Here is a 27,453-nt window from a genome sequence, read left to right as displayed (position 1 = left end):
TTCTACACCTTTCCACCAACTTCCCTTAGTAGCACCGGGCAACACCCTAAGAACCTGGCTACGATGGGAGTTATCATTGCAAGTGCTCCACTGTTACTTTAGGTTTAAATCTGCTCCCAAACAAACACTTCCAACATTATCCCAATAAGCCGTTATAGTTGCGGGTCAAGAACACCTCCCCATGAATGACAAGAGAGATGTTCCAAATGTACAAACTACAATGGCATGTTGGGTGAGTGTTGGAACCACTTAGATAGCGGATGCGTACCCTATTAATTCTATATGGTAAAGATAAAGAGAGCAAACTTTAACAACTCCCTTGAAACAAGAGGTTGAGGTGTTTCTTATACCATATAGAATGAATAGTGCTCCTATAGGCTAGGATGATCCTTAAATTAGCAAGGTTTTAATTGGTTGGTTGGTAATTGTAGTGCAGATTAGGGATCGAATGTCGCCTGCACAAGGTTGGGGTCATGGGTTTGGGGGATGGGCTATTCCTTGTGTAGTCATATAGAGTAAAAAAACAAACCTTTCAATTCCAATAAGGCTCGTTTGGTTCGCAGGGGTAGGGGTCTGAAATCAAATTTGTACCAATTGTTTGATTAAGCAAAATTAGAATCTCGTTTCCATTTATAGTGGAATAGCAGTCCCCGTTTGAAGGATGGATGTCGACTATAAATCAAACAGACCCTTACTTTGTTTTACCTTTTTAGAAGAAAAATTATAGTATAATATATACACAATAATACAAAATACAAGGTTTTACACTCTACCCATTTGTATTTGTAATCCTTTCAAATCAAATTTTAAGTTGTTTTCTTACCAACCAAACTATATCAAAAAATGAGTCATTTTAAATTTTCATTTTCTTTTTTCATTATATTTTCACAATTAAAGTGTCAATGAATAAATTGGTCTGTGATGAATCCCGTTATCATCATCTCTATAAGAAAAAGAGAATTATGTAATTATTTTTTAAAAGAATTATTATATAATTACGAGATTATTGATATGATATTCTGCTGAGACAGGGACGGACGTCGTAGACTCGTAGATTACACATGCTAGCGTACATGAGGTTATCTTCGATGCACACTCACATAATCAATTTTCTATTTTACAAAACAGGCCTCAGAGTGTTTTTGAATTGAACGCATCCCCCTCTTTGCTGAGTCATGATTTCAGTAGCGAAATTTGTGGCCATTTGAGTTCCTCACCTTCACGAGTTTTCCGCGAAATTTCTCCTACTTTTAGCTCTCCCCTTCTCTTTCAATAACGTTTCAGCGGAAGCATGAGCGATATGCAGAGAAGAAATTAGGAAGTGGAAGAGGAAGATCTCTTGTTCTGTGCACTTACGAAACCCTAGAATTCGAGAAAGATGAATGACGCAGATGTCTCGAAGCAGATCCAACAGATGGTCAGATTCATCCGGCAGGAAGCCGAGGAGAAAGCTAATGAGATCTCTGTCTCCGCCGAGGAGGTAATTTATCTCCATTTGCTTATGCAATTGGTTTCTCCTCTTATTAATTCATCAAACTTGTTTTTCCGTCCTTTGATGTGAATTTATGCTTATTTGTTCAATTGCAGTCGAATATGTACCTTGTATGTTTCTGTTTCAGTGACTCAATTATGAGCCTCTACTGAATTTCTAAGTTTCATCAACTGTTTAAATGACACTGCCAGAAGCTTGTTTGCGTTCTGGAGTCCATCATTAGGGAATGATTCCATGCACTTTGAACTAAGAAATTAAGGACAACAGAAAAGGCTTGTATTATATAAATATGACATGTTGGCGACATTTATTAATTATTATACTATAATGTCTTGATCCAACACATCCGTACATTTATAGATTGAGATGAGAGTATGAGATTACTTGCTTCCCGGTTACCTCACTTCCGTACTTCGTAGACAGTAACGTTTTGAGTAATTGCAGCCGGAAGAAATTTTGAGTAATTTATTTATTGGTCAGCACGTTTTGTGTAATTTATCGTTTTATATTTGATACTTGATGACCTATTGAACTGTGAAATGGGGCTAGACTACCTTTTGTTTAAATTGTGCGTCTGGTGCCAACTGATGTTCATAATCTCATTGAACCCTTGATCATTTTTCCGAAGAATGATATTTTCATGCTATATCCTTAACTTGCTCTCATTTTCTGCAGGAATTCAACATTGAGAAGTTGCAACTAGTTGAAGCTGAGAAGCGGAAAATCAGACAAGAATATGAGCGGAAGGCAAAGCAGGTGGAAGTTCGTAAAAAGATGTAAGTTTTTTGTTTTTTGTTTTTTGTTTTTATCAATAAAGAAAGATTTTTTTTTTTAAATTCAAAGTAAGGTATTACAGCAAGGTGGAAAATTCTCCACCAAGAAACAATTTTAAAGCTTTCCCAAAATATTTGTTGTCTAACAGTCCCTTGTTTAGCCAAAGTATCCATCATCCCATTTGCTATTCTTCTCACCCATCTAAATACAACATTCATCTCCCTTGATAAACTTTCTATTTCCCGGACTGCGTGCCTATTAATCCATGGGATTTGGGTACTACTTCTTGTCCACAAAATGACCACTTGTGAGCCCTCTTCCACCTCTAGGTTATGAAACCCAAATTCTTGGAAAATTTTAATCCCTGGAGTAGACTAAAAAGCTCTGTTGTCAATGCATCACTGCTTGCCAAGAGTTCTTAATATAAAGCCAACACCTTTCCTTCTGAATCTTGGAAAAATCCCTCCCAACCCAGCCGCTGTCTGATTGCATATATAACTCCCATCAATGTTAAGTTTTACAAAGTTGGCTGCTGGTTGTCTCCACTCCATAATTACTCTTTCCCTTTCTTGAGCAGACAATGCCACTTTCTCCACTCCATAACTCCCATCAATGCCACTTTCCCTTTTTTGAATCCCCTTCAATTACCAACTTATGCATTTGCATGTTCTTAGCTCTCTGAATTCCTTCCAAAACAGCTAAAATTTCAGCCCTCAGATTACCTATCCCAATTGGACCGGAGTAAAATGCAATGATACTACCTTCATCATTCCTGAAGACTCCCAGCTTCCCAGGAACATGCACCTTAATTACTGAATGAAAGCCTTAAACCCAACCATATAAGTTGGGATACACAAGTCCTGTTTCTCCATTCCACCCTATCAATGGCCGTATCCCCAGTTTAGTTGTGAATCCTAAGATCATTTCTCAATATCAACTTTGTACTTGTGCTGACAATATGTACATTATAAATTTAACTGCCAAAGCATTGATATTGAGATGCATATTTGGTTTTTTATTATTATTCTTCTTTCTTTTAATTTCTGAATTTTATATGTTGACACCGAAGAAGTTGTGATGCAGTGAATACTCAATGCAGCTGAATGCATCACGTATTAAAGTTCTGCAAGCACAAGACGATGTGGTGAACTCTATGAAGGATTCTGCTAGCAAGGAGCTTCTGCGTGTTTCAAATGACTCCCATGCATATAGAAAGCTTCTCAAAGACTTGATTGTTCAAGTATCCTCTGAGTATTGATCTGGTTGATTATTGATAGATAGAGAAGCAAAAGTATATTTGTGATGGATCTTAGGTCCATCACCCTCATTGAAAGAATCTTTGGTAGTCTTGTGCCATGCATGCTGTCACCAATTAAACCCTTCTAAGAGGGTAGATCCTTTTTTACCAAAAAAAGGGGTTAGAAAATTTTTAAAATAAATAATGATCCTCTTGGGGGGGGGGGGGCTGCTACCTTGCAATTTGGATTTCAGCTCTAACCATAATGTTAACATCAATATGCTTGATATCTTGGTGCTATGCATGCTGGTTGGATAATTTGGATCAGTATAGTATTGAACAATATCAGACCTTGTGTTCAATGACTACTAATGGACCTTGTTTCTACACTTGTAATCTTTTTAGAAGCACTCCTAGTGTGGAATACAACCAATATTTAACCATAAAAACTTGGTAATGTAATATTTTACTTCCAAGTTCAATCCAATTAAAGGACTTACCTAACCAGACAAAACAGAAAAAGACATGTCTAATAAACCTTATTTGACTTGGTTGACATTAGTCAATCAGTGAGTTCTTAAACATTGGTTTTATGTCTTCCTTGCCATCTCCTTTGTGCTGTTACTATTCAAAATCATGAAGGCTTAGTGACTGAGAATTTTTTCTTGTTATTCCAGAGTTTACTACGACTGAAAGAGCCATCCATATTGTTACGGTGCAGAGAGGTTGATCGTGAACTTATTGAGTCCATTTTAAATGAAGCAAAGAAAGAGTATGCAGAGAAAGCCAAAGTTCATCCCCCTAAAGTTGTAATAGATGACCGTGTATACCTTCCACCACCTCCCAGTGATGCAAATTCACATGGTCCCTTTTGGTAAATATTCCTACTTGCATTTTGATTCCAAATGATGAATGTGAAGAGACAAAATTCGCCATCTCTTATGCAGATGGGGCCATCTTGTTTAATTTCCATGGACTGTGCTGTCAATGAATCACTGTTCTGTGGGGGCATATACCTAAAAGTCAGATCAACTGGAAGGTCTTAATTATCTAACATAGGCATCAACATTCTGGTTATTAGCTTTATTGGTTTTTAGGTGTCAGAAGCCCAAGTTTTAGCAATGAATTGGTTGAATAAGATTCTCTGATTGGTCTGACCATTGGGTCATATATTGAGGGGGGGGGGGGCAGTGATGCATTCTTGGAACCATGACCACCATCAATTATATATTTAGGTAGTAGTTACATGGTCATTAACTAATGTTGGTCCTAGCTGTTGTAAAACTCAAACCGGACACAGAACCAGAAAGCTTGCCAGGTTGCAGGTTGAATGGTTCAACTGTGAATTGGTGCGGTGGCATGTCAATACACATGACCAAGAGGTTTCAAGGTCAAATCCTCGTATTGGCATTTTGGATATTGTAACAATTTAGTGATCCAGGTGGGTCATGAAAACCGGCCAGGTATTAAAAATTGGTTTTCAATGGTTCTGCCAGGTTTTGATCAATTTGATTGGTTTTCCAGATTGGCCATTAAAAAACCGGAATGGCCTCTGGTTCCCAGGTCTGGCTAGTCAGGTATGAATCATACAACACTGGTCATAGCTATCTTGGGCCTTGGGAGTGGTGAACTGGATTTGGACTTGACCTCCAGATTTTTGCACAAAGCGGTTGCTCTCAGGCTCAAACCCACATTTCTCATGCATGTCAGACTGAGATGTTACCATCAAACAAAGCAATGGTCAGAAAATGAACCATATATTTTCTTATATGCAAAGATTAAACTTTTGCCAATAGTTGTTTGTTAGGGAATTCCACTTATTTTATTATCCTCTTTCCTATACCCCTGAGACTAAATTTGGTTTTTTTTGTCTAGGGTGGCAACTTATGCCTTGGCATGAAACATAGCGAAAACCTAATGATTTTTCTTTGATTTTTTTGTGTTTTGTTTTCTCTTTCGTATTTTATTTTATTTCTTTTATCTTTCTGGGCAACTCCAGTTTTCACAGAAAGGTTGAGGGCCCAAAAGGACTTGACCCTGTTACTTGTTGAACCATCTGGTTAATGGGCATTCTTATTGTTCTTTTCTCCCCTATCCTTTTCTATTTTTTTTTTCCTTTTCCTCTTCTTATTCCTTTTTTGGCCAGGTTCATGTTAGGTTGTTCATATCTCCCAACTGTTTCTTCTTTCTACTAACTCTTTCCATTGTGTCAACAGCTCTGGAGGAGTAGTTTTGGCTTCACAGGATGGGAAGATAGTCTGCGAAAACACACTAGACGCAAGGTTGGATGTTGTTTTTCGACAGAAACTACCAGAGGTATTTATTTTCAAACTGTGGAATTAATTGAAAATTTGAACCATAAGAGGATGAAAATTCTTAACTTGCAGATTAAATCCAGTAAATCCTCCTCACAAAGACATTAAACCCTGAGGGCTGGGGATGTCAGGTCCTCTAAACAGCATGCATGGCTCTTTCTATGATCCATGAGGTTTGTCGATGTGCTATAACCCCAAAGCCCCAACCACACCAGTTAATCCATGTAATGTTCCTACATTTTGGACTGAATTTGTCAAATCAACATAGTCTGGCCAACATGAAATGGGATTTTCTCCTCACAGAGCACTCATCACACCAATCTCACAGCACATCCCACCGTTTATTGGAAACATCTCCCCATGAACAACATACAAGGACAGGAGATGTTCCCAATGTGCAGCTGAGATGTGCTATGAGGTTGGTGTGAGGAGCAGATCCGGACTCAGCCAACATGACCACCCTAGTCGTGGGCCACAAACTGAACAGGCAGGTCTATGAATTAGTATTTAAGGTTTTGGAAACTGGTGCTTGAAACTCTTGTTCACATTACTGCTGTCATCATATGCTTGTTAATAAATTATTGTCCTGGTAAGTAGTATGTAGGTTATATGCACCTAGGACAATCGAACATGTAAATAAAGGGCATCCAAATGGTGTCTTGAAAGATTATGATAAATAACTTTTGACATCATTCTCGTATTTTACTTCGCAACTTATTTTACAGCCACAAAATGTACATCTCGTGCAACATTCCATCTAAGCTTCTAGACTACTAGGCCGCTGTATGTGTGCTTCTATTAATTTTATGGTTGATTAAGATGATAGTTTCAGCAAACTGAGTTTACCTGGGTCAATTTTTGGTGGTGGAAAAGAGTTAGACAGGGCTTATTCCCCTTGGGAAGATTGGCTTTTTTGGCAGAAAATATCCAATCCGATCTCCAAGGACTCCATACATATTCTGAAATAGGAGTTGATAGTTTAGTTTTGTTCACAGTGCATCAAGCCTCATTTAAGAGCTGGTGGCATCCTAACTCGGCATTTTCCTTATATATTCCTATCCATGCAGATTCGGAAACGGCTCTTTGGAAAGGTGGCTGCTTAATCATGGCGGGTGGTATTTCCTCTCTATCTCTTATAAAGGACATGCCTCTTGTTTTCTTAAAAGCGGCTTCAGAACTTGGATGGCTAAAGGCTTAATGCAGCTTGGGCTTCTTCCCCTTTCATTTCATTTTAAGAGACTATATTGTTTAGAGGCCGATTTCTTCTATTCTCGCATGTAGCTAATCTATATTATATTGCTCAAAATTTGCCTTTTGCTCGTCCGTAAGTCTATTCCACTGGTATTTGAGGCTTTTAGCATACTCACATGCCTTCATTTTGACTCAGTCAAGTAGGGGTGAGCATTCGGTTTATTCAAAACTGAACCAAATAAACTGAATTTTTTTAAATCAAAACTAAAACCGAATTACAATAAAACCGAAATAACCAAACTAAAATTTTTGGTTCGATTTTCAGTTATTTCAATTAAAAACCGAATTTAATTATTATTATTATTATTATTATTATTATTATTATTATTATTATTATTATTATATAATGAATTTTAGTTAATTTGGTTTTTTCGGTTAACTGAATTTTTAAATCTGAAAACTGGAATTGTTAAAAATCAAATTAATTGAACCAAATTACCCAAAAACCGAAACCAAAGTTTTTGGTTCGGTAATTCGGTTTTAACTGAATAATGCTCACCTCTAGTGGGGGGCTGATGTACTCACAACATCTCCGTGCATTGAGAACATCTCCCCATGCATAATACTATGTAAGAGGATGAAACGATCCCCACGTGTAGTTGCGATGTTATGTGATAGATCAATAACTTAAAAATAACAAAAAAATCAAACCTATTAGATTTTTAACAAAAAAAATTAGTTGACTTATGGATATGATAGATCAATATATGTGTACATTATAATTTTTCCTTACTATCATATATCTTTAAAAAATATAATTTTTTTCTATTATTTTATATTTTCCTATTTTTTGTTAAAAAATTACACAGAAACGAAATAACATCGAAATAATTATCAAAAAAAAAATGAAATAACATCGGAATTTGAACACTAAGAGTAAATCAGTCTAGATTGAAACATTTTCATGCATTCAAAGAGAAAAGGCTACAGAAAATATGAAGATGAAAAAGTTTGTGAAAATCTTATCATTTTTTTGTTGATCCCACCCAAGACACATTAAACTTCAAAAATCTGAATTCTTGATGGTTTTATCCATTATTTTTTATATATCCAGGAATTTTTAATCATCTGGAGCACTCTTGCGAAAAATTCAATTGAGCCGATACACCACCAGTATCAGTAGATCTTTGAAATTCTGTGTTCCTCGTAACATATATCAGTAGGTCGTTGGAACACCTGTATCACACAATACGCGTTGATACATTGCGATTTTGCCATTGAATAAAGTTGTTAGTGTAGGGGTATTTTTGTCTTTATACTTATATTAGGGTTGTTGATCTGTAATGTTATGTTAGAACCAGTACTCCTTACTTAAATAAGGGCACATATGTCTTTTCCACTATTTTTAATAATAAAAGCACATGTCTGGCCAAATGGGAGTAGGGTTTTGACTTTCAATTCGAACCAGACTTGTCTCTCTCTCTCTCTCTCTCTCTCTCTTTCTTCCACCTTTCTACCTCTTTCTACGTGACTAATCTCAGACAAACAGAACTCCAAGGCAGGCTGAATCATAACATGGTATCAGAGCCAAACTAAGCAACTCAAATCTGCCTAGATTTCTATTCTTTGCGCACCCAATCTAGGGTTTTCTCTTGTTTTTCCTACTATCAAGTGGAGATAAGGGAAAGGGCTGAAAAGGAGTGATTGCCCTCTTCCCTTGGAGGTTTCTATGCCTCTAGTTGTGTCTTGTGTGGTCGGTTGTTGTGGTTTCTAAGAAGCCCTCCCCTAATCGATGAAGAGAAAAGGGTCGATTTGTGTGGTGCAGTGGCTGTTTTGTGTGGACTGATTTTCTGCTCGTGTGGTTGTTCTTCCAGTGATAAGGTAAGAGATTTCTATGCATGTTTTCTGTAATGAATCAAATAGGAAGTACGTTTCAGATCATATGTTGGGATTTCATACAGTAGCGTGGTAGGGTTTATCTTGTTTTTGTGTGATTCGAAGGAAGAATTGTGATCATATAGTGATGAGATTTCAAGTAGCCGTAGGGGTAGGGTCTGTGGTGTAAAGAGTACAATTCTCAGCAATAAAAAAAAGTGTTGAAATCAGTGTGACTACTGTGATCTAGTCGAGTGCAGTGTGTAGAATTCAGTGATAATAGAATTCAACAAGTGTGCAGAATCGGTGATAACAGAATGGGAGATAATAGTGATAGTAAACCTAATGTGATGGTGCTTACTGACTACCTGAACGTTCAAATGACCTCCATTAAAATGAATGGAGAGAATTATGTGCCTTGGGCTAAATCTGTCGAAGTCTTTCTGAAGGCAAAGAAGAAGGTAAAACACATAAGAGAGGAGAAACCCTCCACTGACTCTCACGAGTATGAAGATTGGGAGCAAGATGATGCACAAATTATCACGTGGTTATGGAATAGTATGGAACCCAGGATTAGTGTAAATTTCATGTTTCTTGACACTGCCAAAGATGTGTGGGACCATGCTAAAAAATTGTATTCGGGTCAGAACAATACAACCAGAGTGTATAAGTTGTATCAAGAATACTTTAATCTGCAACAGGGCAATCAGAGTCTTGAGGAGTAATATGCCAATATGAGAAACATCCGTAATGAGTTGAACATTTATCACCCTCTCACTTTTGATGTCAAAATTCAACAACAACAGAGAGAACAGCTTGATGTGACTCGATTTTTTGTGGGACTGAAATCTGAATATGAACCAATACGGGCTCAAATACTAGGAGGGTCAGCTCTCCCTTCTTTAAAAGAGGTATTTGTTCGATTCCGAATGACTTCTATTGGATCTACTGAGAACTCTAATATCTTAGATAGATCAGCATTTGCTGTGTCGAGAGGCCGTGGTGTTAGAGGTGGAGCTCGGGGAGCTTAGTCTGGCCGTGGTGGTAGTAGTGGTCCGGTGTACGGCCGAAGTGGCGGTGGTGGGCCTACTTATAACCGTGGTGGTGGTCGCACTAGAGGTAGAGATTCAGGGGGAGCCCGTAATAAAGAACGTGGCTCAAGTCCGAGGAGATGTACTCATTGTGGTATGGATGAACATACCATTAACTATTGCTATGATCTACATGGTCCACCCTCAACCTGGGCCAATTATGCCGTGACTAGTGACACCAGTTCCAGTTTTAGACAGGAGAATCGTTCATCTGATCAGATACCTCCTACACCCACAGATGGTCCCGTGAAGGAGATGGTAAGTGTTCCCCGTGATAAGTATGAGAGGTTTATCCAGTCCACGTCACAACAGAACACGGATACTTTCGCACACTCAGGTATGGCTTGTTTGGCATCCACACCCAATCCTTGGATTATTGACTTTGGAGCCTCTAATCACATGATTGGAACTCCAAGTGTGTTTTCTTCCCTCTCTCATTGCTCAACATCACAATCGGTCACCCTTGCTAATGGTTCCACATCCTCAATCTGTGGTATTGGTAATGTTAACCTAGACTCTGTATCCCTATCATCAGTTTTGTATGTTCCTAAATTGCCTTTTAATCTTATGTCTATTAGTAAGCTGACCAAGTCACTTAATTGTTCCATTACCTTCTATCCTTCTATGTGTGTTTTTTAGGATCTCAAGACGGCGATGAAGATTGGTGGAGGGCATGAAGATGGTGGACTGTATTACATTGATGGTGGTGGAAGAACTTCAACAGCTCTCCAGTCATCTCTTTCTCCACTCCAGTGGCATTGTCGATTTGGTCATCCGTCGCTGAAAGTTTTGAAGTCTTTGGTTTCGTCTTTGAGTCAACCTTCTGTTTTGGACTGTGAGTCATGTCAGTTTGGGAAACACCATCGTGTTTCCTTTAGTCCTAGGGTTGATAACTGTGTGTCGAGTCCTTTTTCTTTGATTCACTCCGATGTTTGGGGTCCTTATAAAGTGATGCCGTGTAATGGATATAGATATTTTGTCATTTTTGTTGATGATTTTCCAAGAATGACGTGGCTCTATCTAATGAAAGAAATAAGTGAATTGTTTACCATCTTTCATAAATTTTATGCTGAGATTCGTAATCAGTTTGGTATTCACATTAAAATTTTCCGTTCTGATAATGGTCGTGAATATTTATCTTCATCATTTCAAGAGTACTTGGACCAACATGGCATTATACATCAGACCTCATGTACCTACACCCCACAACAAAATGGGGTGGCTGAGAGAAAGAATCGCCACCTCTTGGAAACAGTACGATCCCTCATGCATCACATGAATGTTCCCAAACCCTTTTGGAGTAATGCGGTGCTTACCTCTTGCTTTCTGATTAATCGGATGCCCACGTCCATCATTGATGGTCATTCTCCATTTACGATATTGTTTCCCACCTTGTCTATGTTTCCTCTTTCTCCTCGAGTATTTGGGTGTGTCTATTTCGTCCATAATCTGGGCCTCGGGAACAACAAGTTTGACGCTCGTTCTCTAAAATGCATCTTCCTTGGCTATTCTCAGACCCATAAAGGGTATAAGTGTTACCATCCTAGTTCTCGACGGTTCTTTGTGTATGCTGATGTCACCTTCTTTGAGTCTTCTCCGTTCTTTTTGGGGTCCGGTGATGCTTCTTCCTCCTCATCACCTCCTCCTCTTTCACTTCCAATTGCCAATCCCCTTCCCCTTGTTCCAGTTGTGACCAAGTCCTTGCCTCTAGTGCCACCACCTGCTGAATGCCTATCTATCCGTCAAGTGTATACACATCGGCCACGTGTACCGGCTACATCACTGTCGACAGATCCGACTCCAGACCCGAACCCAGTATCTGATATTGATCTTCCCATTGCCATGCGGAAAGGTAAACGCACTTGCACCCTTCATCCTATTTCTCATCATGTTTCATTTACTCACATTTCCGCCTCCCATCACCAATTTGTCATTTTGTTATCATCAGTTGTTGTCCCTAAGGATGTCCAGGAAGCCCTTGCCTCTCCAGGGTGGTGTCTTGCGATAGTAGAAGAACTTTCAACCCTTCATCATAATCATACTTGGGATCTCATCGTTCTTCCTCCTAGGAAGCAGGCTGTCGGTTGTAGATGGGTTTATACAGTTAAGTATTTGCCTGATGGTAGTGTTGAACGCCTAAAAGCGTGATTGGTTGCAAAATGGTACTCCCAAACCTATGGTATTGACTACACAGAGACCTTCTCACCAATTGCTAAGATAGGGTCAGTTCGTGTTGTGATCTCTCTTGCAACTATGTATGATTGGCTGATATATCAACTTGATATCAAGAATGCATTTTTGCATGGTGACTTACTCGATGAGGTCTACATGGAGCAACCTCCAGGGTTTGTTGCTCAGGGGGAAGATGGTAAGGTATGCAGACTAAAGAAGGCTATATATGGGCTTAAACAGTCTCCTCAAGCATAGTTTGGTAGGTTCAGTGAGGTAGTAAAGAAGTTTGGTATGAAACAGTGCCAAGTTGATCATTCCATATTCAGTCATGACTCTCCGGGAGGAAAAATACTGTTAGTGGTATATGTAGATGATATTGTTATTACTGGGAATGATAACATGGGCATTGACAGGCTGAAGACTTATCTACAAGATCATTTTCAAACAAAGGATCTTGGTAAATTGAAATATTTCTTGGGGATAAAGATAACAAGATCTAAGTATGGGATTAATTTGTGTCAGAGGAAATGTGTGCTTGATTTGCTGGAAGAAACAGTCTTGTTGGGTGCTAAACCAACTGAAACACCTATGGAAACAAATACTAGGCTAAACAGTGATATGGGTGAAGTGTTTGAAGACCCTGGCAGATACCGACAACTTGTAGGTAAACTGAACTACCTAACCATTACTCGGTCAGACATTTCATTTGTGGTTAGTGTGGTAAGTCAGTTCGTACAGAAACCTCTGGTTCCTCATTGGAATGCAGTTCTGAGAATTGTGAGGTATTTAAAAGGGACCCCGAGTCGTGGTTTGATATACAGAAGTGGCGAAAAGCCTGAAATAGAAGGGTATTCTGATGCTGACTAGGCCGGTTCTATGTCTAATAGGTGGTCTACCACAGGCTATTGCACTTTTCTGGGGGTAACCTGGTGACATGGAAAAGTAAGAAACAAACAATCATGGCAAGAAATAGTGCAGAAGCAGAATATAGAGCTATGACACATACTGCTTGTGAATTAGTGTGGCCAAGGAACCTTCTACAAGAAGTAGGATACAACATCAATACTCCAATGAAGCTCTATTGTGACAATCAAACTGCAAGTCATATTTCTTCTAATTCGGTGTTTCATGAAAGAACCAAGCACATTGAGGTTGACTGTCACTTTGTGAGGGAGAAAGTGCTGAGTGGAGTGCTAGACGCTGCATATGTCAATACAGGAAACCAGTGGGTAGACTTATTTACAAAAGGGTTGAGTCGGAGAAAAGTAAACTACATATGTAACAAGCTGAGATTGTATGATATATACTCACCAGCTTGAGGGGGAGTGTTAGTGTAGGGGTATTTCTGTCTTTATACTTATATTAGGGTTACTAATCTATAATGTTATGTTAGAACTAGTGCTCCTTACTTAAATAAGGGCACATGTCTTTTACACTATTTTTAATAATTAAAACACATGTCTAGTCGAATGGGAATAGGATTTTGACTTTCAGTTCGAACCAGACTTTTCTCATTTTCCCTCTCTCTCTTTCTTCCACCTTTCTACCTCTTTCTTCGTGATTGATCTCAGACAAACAGAACTCCAAAGTAGGCCGAACGATAACAAAAATTTTAGGTAAACGAATCAATCCAATCCAGCCATCGAAGCCATGTTAACCCAAGTGATTTGCTTCATATGGTCCGCTGTTGTCTGGGCAATGGAAGATTGGCAAATTTAGGAGGTCCCACTGTCCCACGGTCAGCAAGGATTAACCCAGCTGAAGGGTCTCATGTATTTTATTATTGGCGTGCAATATTACCATTGGTTCCACAGCCAGCTGAATAGAACAGCCATCACGTTCGGCTAATCTGAATTCCCGGAGAGGGAATTACTATTCAATATATATGGACCCCACCTATATAGACCGTCCTATATCAAAATCATCTTCTTTATAGTTTTATGACATTCTTTGCACAAATTTTCGGTCTGTAAATATCAGATGGCTAGGTGCTGTGACTAAATTGATATTGGGTATGAATGATGCAAAGTTGAACAACCCAGAGACGACAAAGATAATGGTGTGAACTGTTATATTGGAACCGTAATCTACACTACAATTGTCTATGAAGCAGAATGCTTCCGTCTTCTTCCAGTCTTTCCATCTGATCCCTGTGATTTCCTCCCAGACTTTTGCCTCTTCCCTCCAGGTGGGCTGCTGAAGATCCCAATCCGCCCAATGCCCCTAGACAGCGAGGTAAGGAATGTTTTTCCTTGCCTTGTCTTCTCCATCATACCCTGCTTCATGAACCCCTGTTCCTTCTCCAAATCACTCAGCCTCACTCTCATCCTTGAGATCTCAAGCTTCAGCTCTCGGTTTTCCCTCCTCAGCGATGCATAGTTATCTCGAGGAGACACAGCTGCACTGGGAACACCACTGCTTATCCTCTGTGACAGGAATCCATCCCCTGAGCTTCCAGAAAGAGCATTTTTCAGGCGAAGCTGCTCAAAGTAGAGTACTCGGACAACCATCTGTACTGGAAGGCGGTCATTCTGTGCTGCATGATTACAGGCTTCCTGAGAGAGTTTTTGGCAATCTATGAACTTGCAAAGGTTCTTGCATTCGTTTTCAGTCAGCATTGGATGAGCCTAAACAAGAAATTAGAAAATTAAATTTCAATTTCAAATAATAGAGAAATGTTAAGTAACTACTTCCAGGACATCGTAAACAAGCTGCAGCCTACACAGATCAGATGGATAGACAGCCCAATCACAAATCCTGTTTTCAGATCATGATCAGAAGTGTCCATTTTGTTTACTAGTGGTAAAACTTCATTCACCAAGAGTTTGCTGCCTGTAAAGTCATTAAAGATTCTACTACATTCACAGAAATGCAATGCAATGCAATATGGACCAAATATTTTTCATGCTTTTCAGCATTGCAAAAGGTGAAAAAGGTAGACCAGAAGCCATTTATTAGATTTGAATGATATGATGCTCCTACACCACACTGTTCTTTCACCAAAGGCGGGCCTAACTGTCAATCCTAGGCACACATTTTCACAATTTGAAACTAACCAATCTTCACTGTACATGGTCCATGATTGGATCATACAGATGAAAAAGGTAGACCAGAAGCCATTTTATTAGATTTGAAGAATATGATGCTCCTACACCAGACTGTTTTTTTACCAAAGATGGGCCTAACTGTTAATCCTAGTCACATTTTCACAATTTGAAACTACCAATCTTCAGTGTACATGGTCCATGATTGGATCATACAGGTTTCACAGGATAGCCTTTTTTTCACAGAAAAATAGCTATTTGCATCATTTTGATTTAGGTATACCTGGCCAATTTAGTAGGCTGACATAACTCAATAAATAGCTTTATTAGAGTGGCATCCCAGAATCACATTGCTTAATTTAAAGACATTGATTGCCTGGTGCATTATTTTATGGAGGAAAACTTACCTAGATGACAATAAAATCAGTAATGGAGTGATTGTAGGATTCCAAAGGAATGAATTCATTTCTACACTTCTTTCAATGATAAATTTATTCCATATGGTAAAGAGGGTTTTCAAGAACTGGGGTGCTGAACTTTATACTTAACTTTGTTTTCTTAGTTCTAATAAAATTCTAAGATACCCATTAAAAAAATGATTCCATATGCTAAACTTGTGCCTCCAAAGTCAGCAATTCCTAATGAAGTCATTTTAGAGCCCAACTGTTCAGTTATTGAATCAATTGGATTTCCCAAAATCCAAAATCAGCAAACTTATGAAATTTGCTGGAACTGATAAAAAAAAAAAGGCACCAACATGAGGGAAAAAGAGAGCGTACCTTCTTAGTATCTGATGGTCAAGGTGAATAAAACTGCCAGTGCATTATGGCACAAAAGGAATGACTATAACTCCCCAACACATTGAATTATTGGTTCCCCTAGACAATACATGTTTTCTATCTACAAAATACAACATATTGGATAATTTGGAAATCATAATCAGGGCAACCTGGCTGAGGAGATTTAGGTAAGAACCATAGGATGGTAGGATGGTGGTGGTCCAGAGACCATGCATTGCCAAAGTATTCTAATTCTGTTGGCATGCTGTTCCTGGTCTATCAGATATTACCATAATTTGTTTTTCTATTTACTGAGTGCAGTGCTTACCTTCAAATATATATCAACTGCTCTGTAAAGTCCATCATCGACAACACGGGCATAATCAGGCAAGATCTCTATTATTGCAATGAATCTCTGCAGATTCAGATATGGATCAGGTGCAATTTCTGCAAGATATGCATCAATAAGCCGCCCAACCTTCAATATAGCACCATGGCGTGGAGAACCAAGACCTTCAGATTCATAACCATACTGTGATGATTCATCAGGTTCTTCCTCTTCAATCCGCTGCAAGAAATTTACCAATATGCGGTGGACAACATCAACATCAAATAGAGAATCACCAGTCTGCACAGATGGGATAAGCAGGTCATCAAGCGAAACCATGTCCAGCCTGAAACCAATCCTCCTTTCAAGTTCAAGTCTGCAGGCAACAGTGGCATCTACCATGATTGTCATCCTCAGCATTCCAAACAGAAAACTCAGTGGAACAGACAAGCTTTTCTCTGTTGGCAGAAGATTTACAATAGTTTCTACAATGATCCCCTGTTCATTTTCTCCCATGCTGGGATTCAATTTCATTCTTGATGGATCCCATATCTGGCGTTTTCCAATACCCTTCAGGGATGTCTGAGCATAATGCATGAGAGATGTGATAATGCTGTCTGGCCGAACACCTGTTCTTCTCATGGCTAAAATAACTCTTTGATAAAGATCAATTCTTAATACTGATAGGTCTTCAACCCACCACTCAAAAGAGTCCATCTTCAGTTTTCCAGACCCACCATCACATTCCAAGCGAGATAGACCTGATACCAACTGCTCCTTGCAAGTATTCATAGCAATTGCATCTATACATCTGTTTAAGATCCCCACTTCCTCTGCTATAGGGGGTAGTGTCTCATAGTTAGATAGAACTTCAACCGATTTTTCAAGACTTTGAAACACAACTTCATTCAGATATGTCTCTGTCTGGGCAATGAGGTTTTCTTCTCGGTAGTCTTCAGTCATTTCCAGGTATTCTGCCGCACAACGAAGGTGGGCAACATTTGTTGCAGTAATCTCAAAGTTTGTTCCATAACAAAATTTTGCTGCAAGCTCAAAGGTCTTGGGTCCACCTGGTAAGTCAAGTAATTCCAATTTCGAGAGGTTTGAATCCTTGGCATCTGCCACCATTTTCCGGATCTTTCCACTCCGAGAGACCAGTGGGAACTTCAGTAAACAGAAGATAAAAAAAATAAAAAAACAAAGAGATTGGTTGATTATTATGACCCTCGTACTCTTAGTAAAGCTAGGATGTGCAAGAAATTAATTGTTGTTGATAACCCCTGCCACATGAGACATACATCTTTACAAGCATGAATACATACATATCTGTGAAACTAAAGCTGGGTGATTCTTAGGATGCTTGGCAGATTGCTGTTGTATACCATTCCTTTCCATAGATTGTTACTAATAAAAAATGGTTATTAATTAAAGAAGATAGTTTAAGAATAAACAACACTTCTAATTATTACGACTGAAGGGCATTCCACCATTTCAGTGAAAGTGCTTAACAGGGTGAAAGACGCTTCGTACCCATAATCATACCATCACCAGTACCAGGATTAAAAAAGAAGCCGATTGATGTCTGACTCACTCCTAGTCCTACCACTAGCTTCAAAAATGATAATATACTATTTAGACACAAAACTTGGAAAATCTAATTTGCCCTATCCTTCACCTCTAGACCATAATTCTCAAAAGATGGCATTGAAACATTGCATTAGCACAAATTATGTAGAGGGTAAGAAAATGAACTGAAAGGAACGAAAAGTGAAACAAATTCTTAAGAAAGCATCACTTGCATATTAATACTAGTTATAAATATTGAGAAGAACAAATATTCCTACCTTGTGTAATAAAAAAGATTCTCCATCAACAATGATGGTTATGTCCCCTGCAACATCTGAGAAGATCCTGCATATAGATAGCAAACCATTTTTAGATTTAGTATTTAACTATACAACAAACTGAACTTAAAGGAATATTTTTGTTATTCTCCTTTCTGAGATAAAGAACAAAGGGACAGAACATGACTCGTATTTGTATTAGATAGCCATAAAAAGCCTTGAAAATGATAACATATTACAAAATAAAATTCAAGATTTACATTTTCAACTCCCAAAAAGAGTAGTAAGTAATGTTTACCAAAACAAAACACGATAGAAACATCAAACATGATGAAAAAAGGAAGAGCATACGAGGAACTATGTGTAATCTAAGTCAGCCAACCCCGTATGGTTCGGATAAGGCTTTGTTGAGATGAGTTAAGGTGCGTGGTTTAACTGTTCCCTGCCAGGGAAGCAGTAGGGGAAAAAACAGAAAAGTAAATTTTGAAGTACGGAGTCCAGTTAGGATACTAACAAGGAACACAAGGAAACAAATTCTGTTTCTTCTTAACACCTCAAAGAGTAATTTTGGCATTAGCTTACATTACCTCAAACCAGAGAAAAGAGAAGAAAAAGAAGATGAACCGACATGGATAATAAAGCAAGTCGATGCTAAATGCTCCGTTGACGATTAAAAAAATACCCGAAAAAATAAAACCACAAGAGTTTGCACATTTTAGCAGAAATATCAGAAAGAGAAGCAGGACGAAAAAATAAATTTCTTCGCCTTAAACCCTAGAACAAAATGCTGCAAGTCAGTAACAGACTAGCAGCATCGGAAAATGATAATTTACCAACAAAATAATACACTAAAAGTATATATGTGAAAAAAAGTTTATGACAGAACATTGAACAGTTCTAAATTTTGAAGTTGGTGACCTATTAAAAAAGATAAAAAATCGACCGAATCACATTTAGCTAACACTTTACAAAGTAATTGTAGTATACACTACACACTACAGAGGAGGGAAAGACACAAATTGGAAAGTGTAAAAAATTTAAACAGACAATCGTTAATCATGTTAAACAACTATTGGATTAAGTAGAACCTCAAGCAACCATTATAACAGAAAGAAAACCCATTACCGATTACTGAAAGAGTTGCAGAACTTAGGGGTGGTGGAACGATTCAAAGAAGGGAAAGCGTTCTCAGTCAGCATTTCACCTTCATTTGTAACGTCTGAGGAGACTGGAGAGAGAAAGAAACTGCGACTTATTATGGAGGGAACATGAAGTGGTCTATTAAATTACAAAGATGCCCATGCTACTTTGAATGATCTACGGATATGCCCTTTTCTTCTTTTTAACCTTTCTCAGTCCTCGCTTTTACTTTTTCTTATCGTTTTCTAATGGAGAAAAGGTCGAAAAGGGGTTCATGCGAACCTGACGAGATTCGCATTCGAATTCAGCGACTTAGGAGCAGAGGCTTTCGGACTGATAATACCCCTTCGCCCCTTCGGTCTACTGACCACTACAGTGGTGTCGGATCTATGGCGGTATGGCCAAAGAACAAAAGAGGCATCGTCATGATGAATGAGTCTCACTGGGATTGGCGTCTTTTTTTCCCCTCGTGATTCGTTTTATTCTTTACAAAAGGAAAAGATTATGATCGAATGGTCACTTCTATACCCAAGCTCTCTCTATCTATGGTTCCAGTTGAAGAATAATAACACATTAACACCAATGAAATCAGCGGTTATCTTTTATGATATGTGCCTGAGGAGAACTAACACCAATGATATGTTAGAGGGAGGGAACCAGACACATATACATCCCACAGCATCATCTAGCTGTTAGAGGGAAGGAATCCAGACACATATACACCCCACAACAGCATCCCATACTACCCATGTGGGACCAATAGATCGTAACACTTTACAACTCGCAGACCATTGTTCAGGGTGCATTATTTTTCTTTTATAATAAAATATATTATATGCTTTTCTTTTTAAGCCATTTGGTAAGCCTATGCGGTGATGTGTTGTGTTGTTCTAAACTTTTGAATTCAATCTCCGTTGTCTTTTTCCCTTTTAGGGTAAACCCTTTCAAGTTGTGTTTGGTTTGGGCCTTTGGAATGCGGTGTTCTTTTATGGTCACAGTGGTAAATCGGATTGGGTTAGATTGGTTTGAGGTCAATCCTAGGCATGGTTTTCAAAACCGAACCAAATCGAATGATCAGACCGGAAAACCAGGAATCGGTCAGCCCCAAAATCGGCTTTTTGCCAAAAAATTATTGATTTGGCCAGCAAATTGCTGAATCGGGTGATTAAATCGTTCAAATTGTTCGACAGTTTTGACCTTTTTTATTTATTTTTTTGTTAGAATGTGCCGACCGTTCAACTCGGGAATCAGACCCTTGATCAGTTTATTATCCGGGTCGGTTTTAAAAACCTTGGTCCTAGGTACCACTCGAGTTGGTTCAAGTTAGCATTTTTCATTGTTTTGGACTAAGGCCTCTGAACTGGGCCCATGCACAAGCAGCGAGGGGTCGATTTGGAATGAGTACAAATATAAATATGTAGAGCCTAAAATCTTTTATTTTGTATTATTTTATATGTACTAGAGGGGATCCAGTTGATGCACATGTTTTGTTAAGCAAAAATTAAATAATAGAAATACACAAGAGTAGATAATTGTTTTATGATTTAATTCTTAAATAATTAATAATTATTTATATTTTATATACTACTTTTAATAATTTTTTGTAATAAAAAATAACAATAATCAATTTCATTTAGTGATACTCATCAAACTGATGAAACTGACCCAACTTTACCCAAGTTGGTCACTTTCTAGTACTTCCGATCGGCTTCGGTTCAGTAATTTCACAACCCGACCAAGTCAGATTAGTTTCAGTTTGTGCATTTGTAAAATGACTAAAATTGAACCGACTCGATTATAAATATATATTAATATTTTATATTTAAATATAATTTTTTAATACATGAAAGTGGGAAAATCCCATATTTCTTAGTCTAAAATATTTTATATTGTAAAATTAAATTTTTAAATTTATTCTTTTAATAATATCATTATATTTTTTAAACTATCCTTATGGTTTAGCTAATTGACTAAGTGTACCCTTACTGTTTGAAAACTAACTAACGCTAACCCTACTAATTCTGACAATTGAATAAGTCTACCCTTACCATTAACTTTCCGTTACATATGATATCATGTGACTAATATATTAATCAAAAAGTCCAAAAACACCCTTCCCACCTCCATTCCTAAAAATACCCTTTGGCCTTTTGTCTTCATCAGTTCACCCAAATAATTGGTCGGCTCAGCAAACTTCGACGTGAGCGAATTCTCGTCGACGTCGATATGGTTACCATTGATATCCTATGCTTGATGTCAAGGTCTTTATAATGGTGGACACGGACAAGGACTTCATAGAGAGAAGTGGTGTATTCCCCGGATGAACTGTTCTCTTTGGTTTTAGAAACCTGGGCCAGAAAGAGAGGGATGGCCTTTGAATCAAGGTCTTTCACGTATGACTTCAGTGCTTTCATTGCTGATCTTCGACTCTCTAAATCCTTGTCAAGGTTCTCTAGCCATTGTTGGAGTACTGAACTCAGGTTTCTACCCATCTTTGCAATTGAAACAAATAGAGAAGCTTCTAGTTTAATTGAAATTTCAAAGCATAGATGCAGTTTGTGGCATAAAGAACTGAAAGAATGAGGTGGGTTTGAATAGAAATCAAATGTGGAGCTTTTGGAGAAAAAAAATAATTGAGAAAATTAAGCGGATGGGTTCTTCAAGAAATCCAATTACAGAATCTCGATTCATCTCACTAATTGTTTCTTTTCATAGATTTTCCCACATGGGTCTGCCTCAATGATGAAAACACAAGATGACTTTGTAATTCTATCAATTGGGGAGATCCCACGACTTTCACTCTGTAACTGATAATCACTTGTTTGTCAATGTGAGCGAGTTCTTGTTAACGAAGCTGAGACTTTGAGAAGAGGTGGTGCCATTGATTATGCCAGTGGATGCGAAGATGAAGACGATGTTGTGGTCGGAGAGTTGGCTGTTGTTTGGAGCAATGGAGAAGATGAAGGGTCGCATACGTGTTGGGGGGCTCGTGGGTGTAGTGCTCGACCAATGGTAAAGGCAGCAACTTTCCATGCCAAATCCACCGCTGCAACTTGTAGCGGCGATGGCAAAACAGAGATAGTAAAAGAGGAGGGGAGAGAGAAAGAGAGAGGAAAGAGAAATAGCGAGAAGAGAGAGAGAAAGAGATATAGGGAGATTAGAGGTGGTGAGAGAGAGAGAGAAGTACCAAATCAGTGCAGCGGCAATGGTCAAATAGAGGAAGTGAAAGAGGAGGATAGAGATAAAGAGAGAGAAATAGCGAGAAGGAGTGAGATAATGAGAGATAGGGAGACGAGAGGTGGCAAGAGAAAAATACCAAATCCGTCGTTGTAACTTGTAGCGGTGATGGCGGAATAGAGATAGTGAAAGAGGAGGGGAGAGAGAAATAGCGAGAAGAGAGAGATAGTGAGACGAGAGGTGGCGAGAGAGAGAAATATTATTAAATCAATTATACTTAATTTTGTTTCTTTGATAAATTTTTGAAGTTATTACATAATTTCATTATTTAATCTTTTTTTGTTTTTAAATAATGTTTAAAATATGATTTAGTATTAATTTTTTTATATTTAAAACATTTAAAAATTAGTTATTTATAATATTATTTTTTTAAAATTATTTACATTTATATTTTTATCAAATATTATTAAATCTATTATAATTATTTTTTGTGTTTTTGATAATTTTTTAGAGTTATAAAATGATTTTGTTATTAATTTTGTAAAATATAAAATTATTATTAATTCAAACATTATGAAATTTGTTATAATTATTTTTCTACTCTTGAGAAACTTTTTAAACTTATTACATAATTTCGTTATTTTAACTATTTAAAGTATTTAAATAATATTTTATTTTATTTTTAAATTTATTATTTGGATAATTTTTATGTATATTTTTAAAATATCATTTAGTTAATAAATTGAATAATCCATTAAATTATAATTTATATTGTTATTACATGGTTTCATTATGAATTTCATAAATATATAAAATTATTAATAATATAAATATTATTAAATCCAATATAATTATTTTCTATGTTTTTAATAAATACTGTAAAATTATTACATAATTTCATTATAATATTTAAATAATTGTTAAGTTTTGTTAATTGAAACTTTCTTTAGATAGATATAGATGAAAAGTGGGGGAGAGGATAAATAGGAATTAGAGATAGAGATAACTTGGGAGAAAGTAGGGGATAGTTAGTTTCTCGATAAAAAGGATATGAAAAAGGGAGATAAGCCATGATGAGGTGGCAACTCCATGGGCTTCTAAAGGCACTTTTGAACTTCCTTTGTAATTGCTTCATTGAGGTAATGGAGCAAGGAGATGACATATGACATGGCATGTTTTACTTTAGTATATACTAGTGGGGACCCATGCGATACATAGGCTTTGTTAAAATGAACTTGAGGTAAAAAAGAGTTAAGGGTGCAGCTTGAGTAGGCCTAACTCGAGCCCGACTCAACCAAAGATTTTGCATAGGTTGGGCTTAGGTTGAGGCCTTGGCTAGCCTTGTAGCCCGAGCCTAATTCAACCAATTTGAGCCCAACCAACATTTTTGTGATATACATATCTACATATTATCAATATATTCTACCTAAAAATTGAGCTACAAATCTTAACACGCCTAATCGCAAGCCCAACTCAAGATGCTAGGTTAAAGTTATTTTATAATTTTTTAGAATATTTAAATAATTCTTAAATATTTTAATCCAAACTTTCTTTAGATAGATATAGATAAAAAGTAGTGGAGAGGATAAATAGGAATTAGAGATAATTTAGGATAGAAACTCAATACTAAATTAGAGACAATTTTGGAGATAAATAGGAATTAGAGATAATTTGGGAGAAAGTGGGGGAGGTAGTTTAGGAGTAATTTTAGGAAAAGAGATTATTTAGGTTATTGGGAAAATGCATCTCGTTGGTTGTTTAAAAAATGACATGGAATTAAAAAAATTCAAAAAAAGGAGAAAATAGATAAATAGTTTCTCTCAAAGGAGAGCTATGCCGACATGGCAGGACCAGTTTTAATATATACTAGCGGGGACCCGTGCGATGCACGGGATTTATTAAGAGAAAGCTAAATAATAAAAAGGGTCATACACTAAAATAGCCATTATAGTTTCATGGATTTACTAAAATCTACCATATGTTAGCATTTTACTAAAACACCACTTATAATTTATAATGGATTTAATCAATTTTCCATTAGGTGACAGTGGAAAATGACAGTATTGACCCTAATGTTCATTTTAATAAATTTAATCAAATGAAAATACCATTTTTGCCCTTAATAAGACATGGACAACCACTCTATTGGCTACATTTGTTCAATTTTGTTTTTTTACAAAAAAAAGTGTTAGGGGTATTTTTGGAATAAAAAAATATGGGCCTAAGGGCAAAACAAACACTCCTTAGTGAAATCGTGGGCCTAAGGCCCTGACCTTGATTCTGAAATTAACCCCCATCCCTGATCCATGACGAAGATGGGTTCCCCATGGGCACCCGAATCCCCAAAATGTTTTCAGATAATAGTATTTTTTTAAATAAATTTATTTAAAATAAATAAAAATTATAAATTATAAATAATGTTTTGATATATATAATATAAATAATATAATAGTATATTTAATATAAATAGTATTTATACACACACATATGTATAATTGGGGCCGGGGTGGGGTAGGGACCTCAATCCCCATCTCCGACCCCAACCCTGACCTTGATCGGGGATTCCTATTAATCCTCGTCCCCGCCCCGCCAAAACAATCCCCTTCCCCAGTCCCATTGGGTTGGGAAAGTCAGGTTCCCATTGGGGATGGGGAAAATTGCCATTCCTAAAAGTGTGTTCTAACAAATGACCCTAATAGAAACACATAAGAGTATACAATTGTTTTATATTTTTAACTTTTTAAATAATTAATAATTATTCATATTTTATATACTACTTTTAATAAATTTTTTATAATACAAAAATAACAATAATTAATTTTAATTAGGTTTATTTATCAAACTAATGAAACCAACTAACCCAATTAACTCGACCCGAGTTGATCATTTTTCTAGTATTTTAGGTTGGCTTTGGTTCAAAATTTTCCTAATTTGACCAAGTTGGATCAGTTCCACTTTGGCCATTTGTAAACTAACCAAAATCGAACGACCTAACCATTGATATATATTAATATTTTATATTTTAAATATAATTTATAATATGAAAAAATGGGAATTTCCCCATATTTCTTAGTCTAAAATGTTTTATATCATAAATCTAATTTTTAAATTTATTATTTAATAATCACACTATAATTTTTAAAATTAAATTAAAATTTTAAGTTTAAATATTTTGAATAGATTGACCAAACCAAAAAATCGACCCAAACCAATACAACTTGAGCGGGTCGGTTTTCATAAAAGGTTAGTCAGTTTCAACTAGCCAACTCCCTAACTTGACTTGGTCAATTTGGTTGGCCAAATAGCCTACGACCACACCGAACCAACTAATGAACACTCATAATTTCAGCTAAATTAATAGTTTTATCTCTAATAAATAACAATAGTTTAATCTCCCATAATTATTGAAAATTGATAGCAAAAATACACAATTATTGAAAATATATTGATAATGAAAACTACAATAATTACAGAAATTACAAAAATACAATAAGTACTAAAAAAATATTAACTTAGTCAATAAATAGTATAATCTCAAATAATAGTTTAATCTCTACTAAATATTAATCAACAACTTATAACAAAAACACAATAAATACAATAAGTACAATAAATTAAATTTAAAAATTTCAATAACAGTAATTTAATCTCCAATAATTATTGAAAGTTTTCTATTAAATAACTTAACAAAATAAATTTATACATACTTATTGAAAATACATTTATCACAAAAGACAATAAATATTAATTTTAGTATATATAATTATATAATAAATATAGGTTAAGATTTTAAAATTATTATTAATAAATATTATTTTTGAAAGTTATTTTCTCGAATTATTACTTGATACAAGTGAAATTAATTATTTACAATATTATTTAAAATATTCAATTATTATTAATTTCAATATTATGTTATAATTATTTTTATACTTTTTAGGATTTTTTTTAATTTATTACATAATGTATTTATTTTAACTATTTAAAATCTAGTTATGTTAAATATTTAGTTATGTTAAATACTTAAATAATATGTAATGCATTTAAATTTTAAAATATTAATTATTTATTGAATTTGATTATCTATAAAATCATAATTTGTACTATGATTACATAATTTAATTATTAAATTTGTAATATATTAAATTATTATTAATTTAAATATTATGTTATAATTGTTTTTATACTTTGAAGAGGTTTTTTGAATTTATTACATAATTTCTTTATTTTAACTATTTAAAATCTAGTTATGATAAATATTTAAATAATCTATAAAATATTTAAAATTTTTTGTTATTTGAATTTTATTTATTTAAAGCTATTACATATTATTAAATATTTAAAAAATATTTAAATTGATAATCCAGAAAAAACATAATTTAAATTGTTAGTACATAATTTTGTGACATATTTTTTTAAAATATAAAATTATTTATTGTGTTTTTAATAAATATTTTAAAGTTATTTTATAATATTTAAATAATTCTTAAATTTTTTAATCCAAACTTTTTTAGATGGATATAGATAAAAATTATGGGAGAGGATAAATAGGAATTAGAGATAATTTAGGAGATAAACTCTTTACTAAATTAGAGATAATTTTGAATAGGAATTAGAGATAATTTTGGAGAAAGTGGGGGAGGTAGTTTAAGAGTAATTTTAGGAGAAGATATTATTTAGGTTATTGGGAAAATGCATCTCATTGGTTGTTATATATATATATATATATGTATAGAGAGAGAGAGAGATAACACTATACCCAATTTTAACCCAAACAGTCCCAACTTGAAACTTTTTAGGTTGGGTTCGGACTAACCTTCTTCAAGTGGCAGCCCAAAGAATAACTTTATTGGTGGATGTTCAAGTTACCATTTGAGGTGGGTTTTTGCAGGGACAATGTCATTGTTGCACTTGACTTGGTGGTTGATGAGGTGAATATCATATGAAGCCCATGAAAAGGCATATTCAACTTTGTATGGAGAGTTGCATAAACT

General features: G+C 36.0%; 2 protein-coding genes across 3 annotated transcripts; one reads left to right on the top strand and one right to left on the bottom strand.

Moving 5' to 3' along the window:
- Window positions 1–1,154: 1,154 nt before the first annotated feature.
- On the top strand, window positions 1,155–7,146 carry LOC104588373 (V-type proton ATPase subunit E-like). The gene is made up of 6 exons (XM_010246267.3): window positions 1,155–1,480; window positions 2,168–2,268; window positions 3,350–3,506; window positions 4,181–4,377; window positions 5,720–5,819; window positions 6,886–7,146. The coding sequence occupies exons 1-6, from the start codon at window positions 1,379–1,381 to the stop codon at window positions 6,919–6,921; spliced, it is 693 nt and encodes a 230-aa protein (XP_010244569.1). The 5' UTR covers window positions 1,155–1,378; the 3' UTR covers window positions 6,922–7,146.
- Window positions 7,147–14,123: 6,977 nt separating this feature from the next.
- On the bottom strand, window positions 14,124–19,622 carry LOC104588374 (Phototropic-responsive NPH3 family protein). 2 transcript variants are annotated; one of them, XM_010246270.3, is made up of 4 exons: window positions 19,268–19,622; window positions 18,143–18,209; window positions 16,299–17,435; window positions 14,124–14,774 (listed from the first exon to the last, which is right to left on the bottom strand). In XM_010246270.3, exons 1-4 carry the CDS (start codon window positions 19,339–19,341, stop codon window positions 14,250–14,252), a joined length of 1,803 nt encoding a protein of 600 aa, XP_010244572.1. In that variant the 5' UTR covers window positions 19,342–19,622; the 3' UTR covers window positions 14,124–14,249. The 2 variants fall into 2 exon arrangements, with proteins under 2 accessions (XP_010244572.1, XP_010244571.1); XM_010246269.3 differs by having other exon boundaries at window positions 16,299–17,462; window positions 19,268–19,619.
- Between the last annotated feature and the right edge of the window lie 7,831 nt (window positions 19,623–27,453).

Source organism: Nelumbo nucifera, chromosome 2, assembly GCF_055504915.1.
Source record: "Nelumbo nucifera cultivar China Antique chromosome 2, China Antique-T2T, whole genome shotgun sequence".
Taxonomy (NCBI): Eukaryota; Viridiplantae; Streptophyta; class Magnoliopsida; order Proteales; family Nelumbonaceae; genus Nelumbo; species Nelumbo nucifera.
Note: the sequence above shows the minus strand (reverse complement) of the source record. Positions and strands in the feature narration are given on the sequence as shown.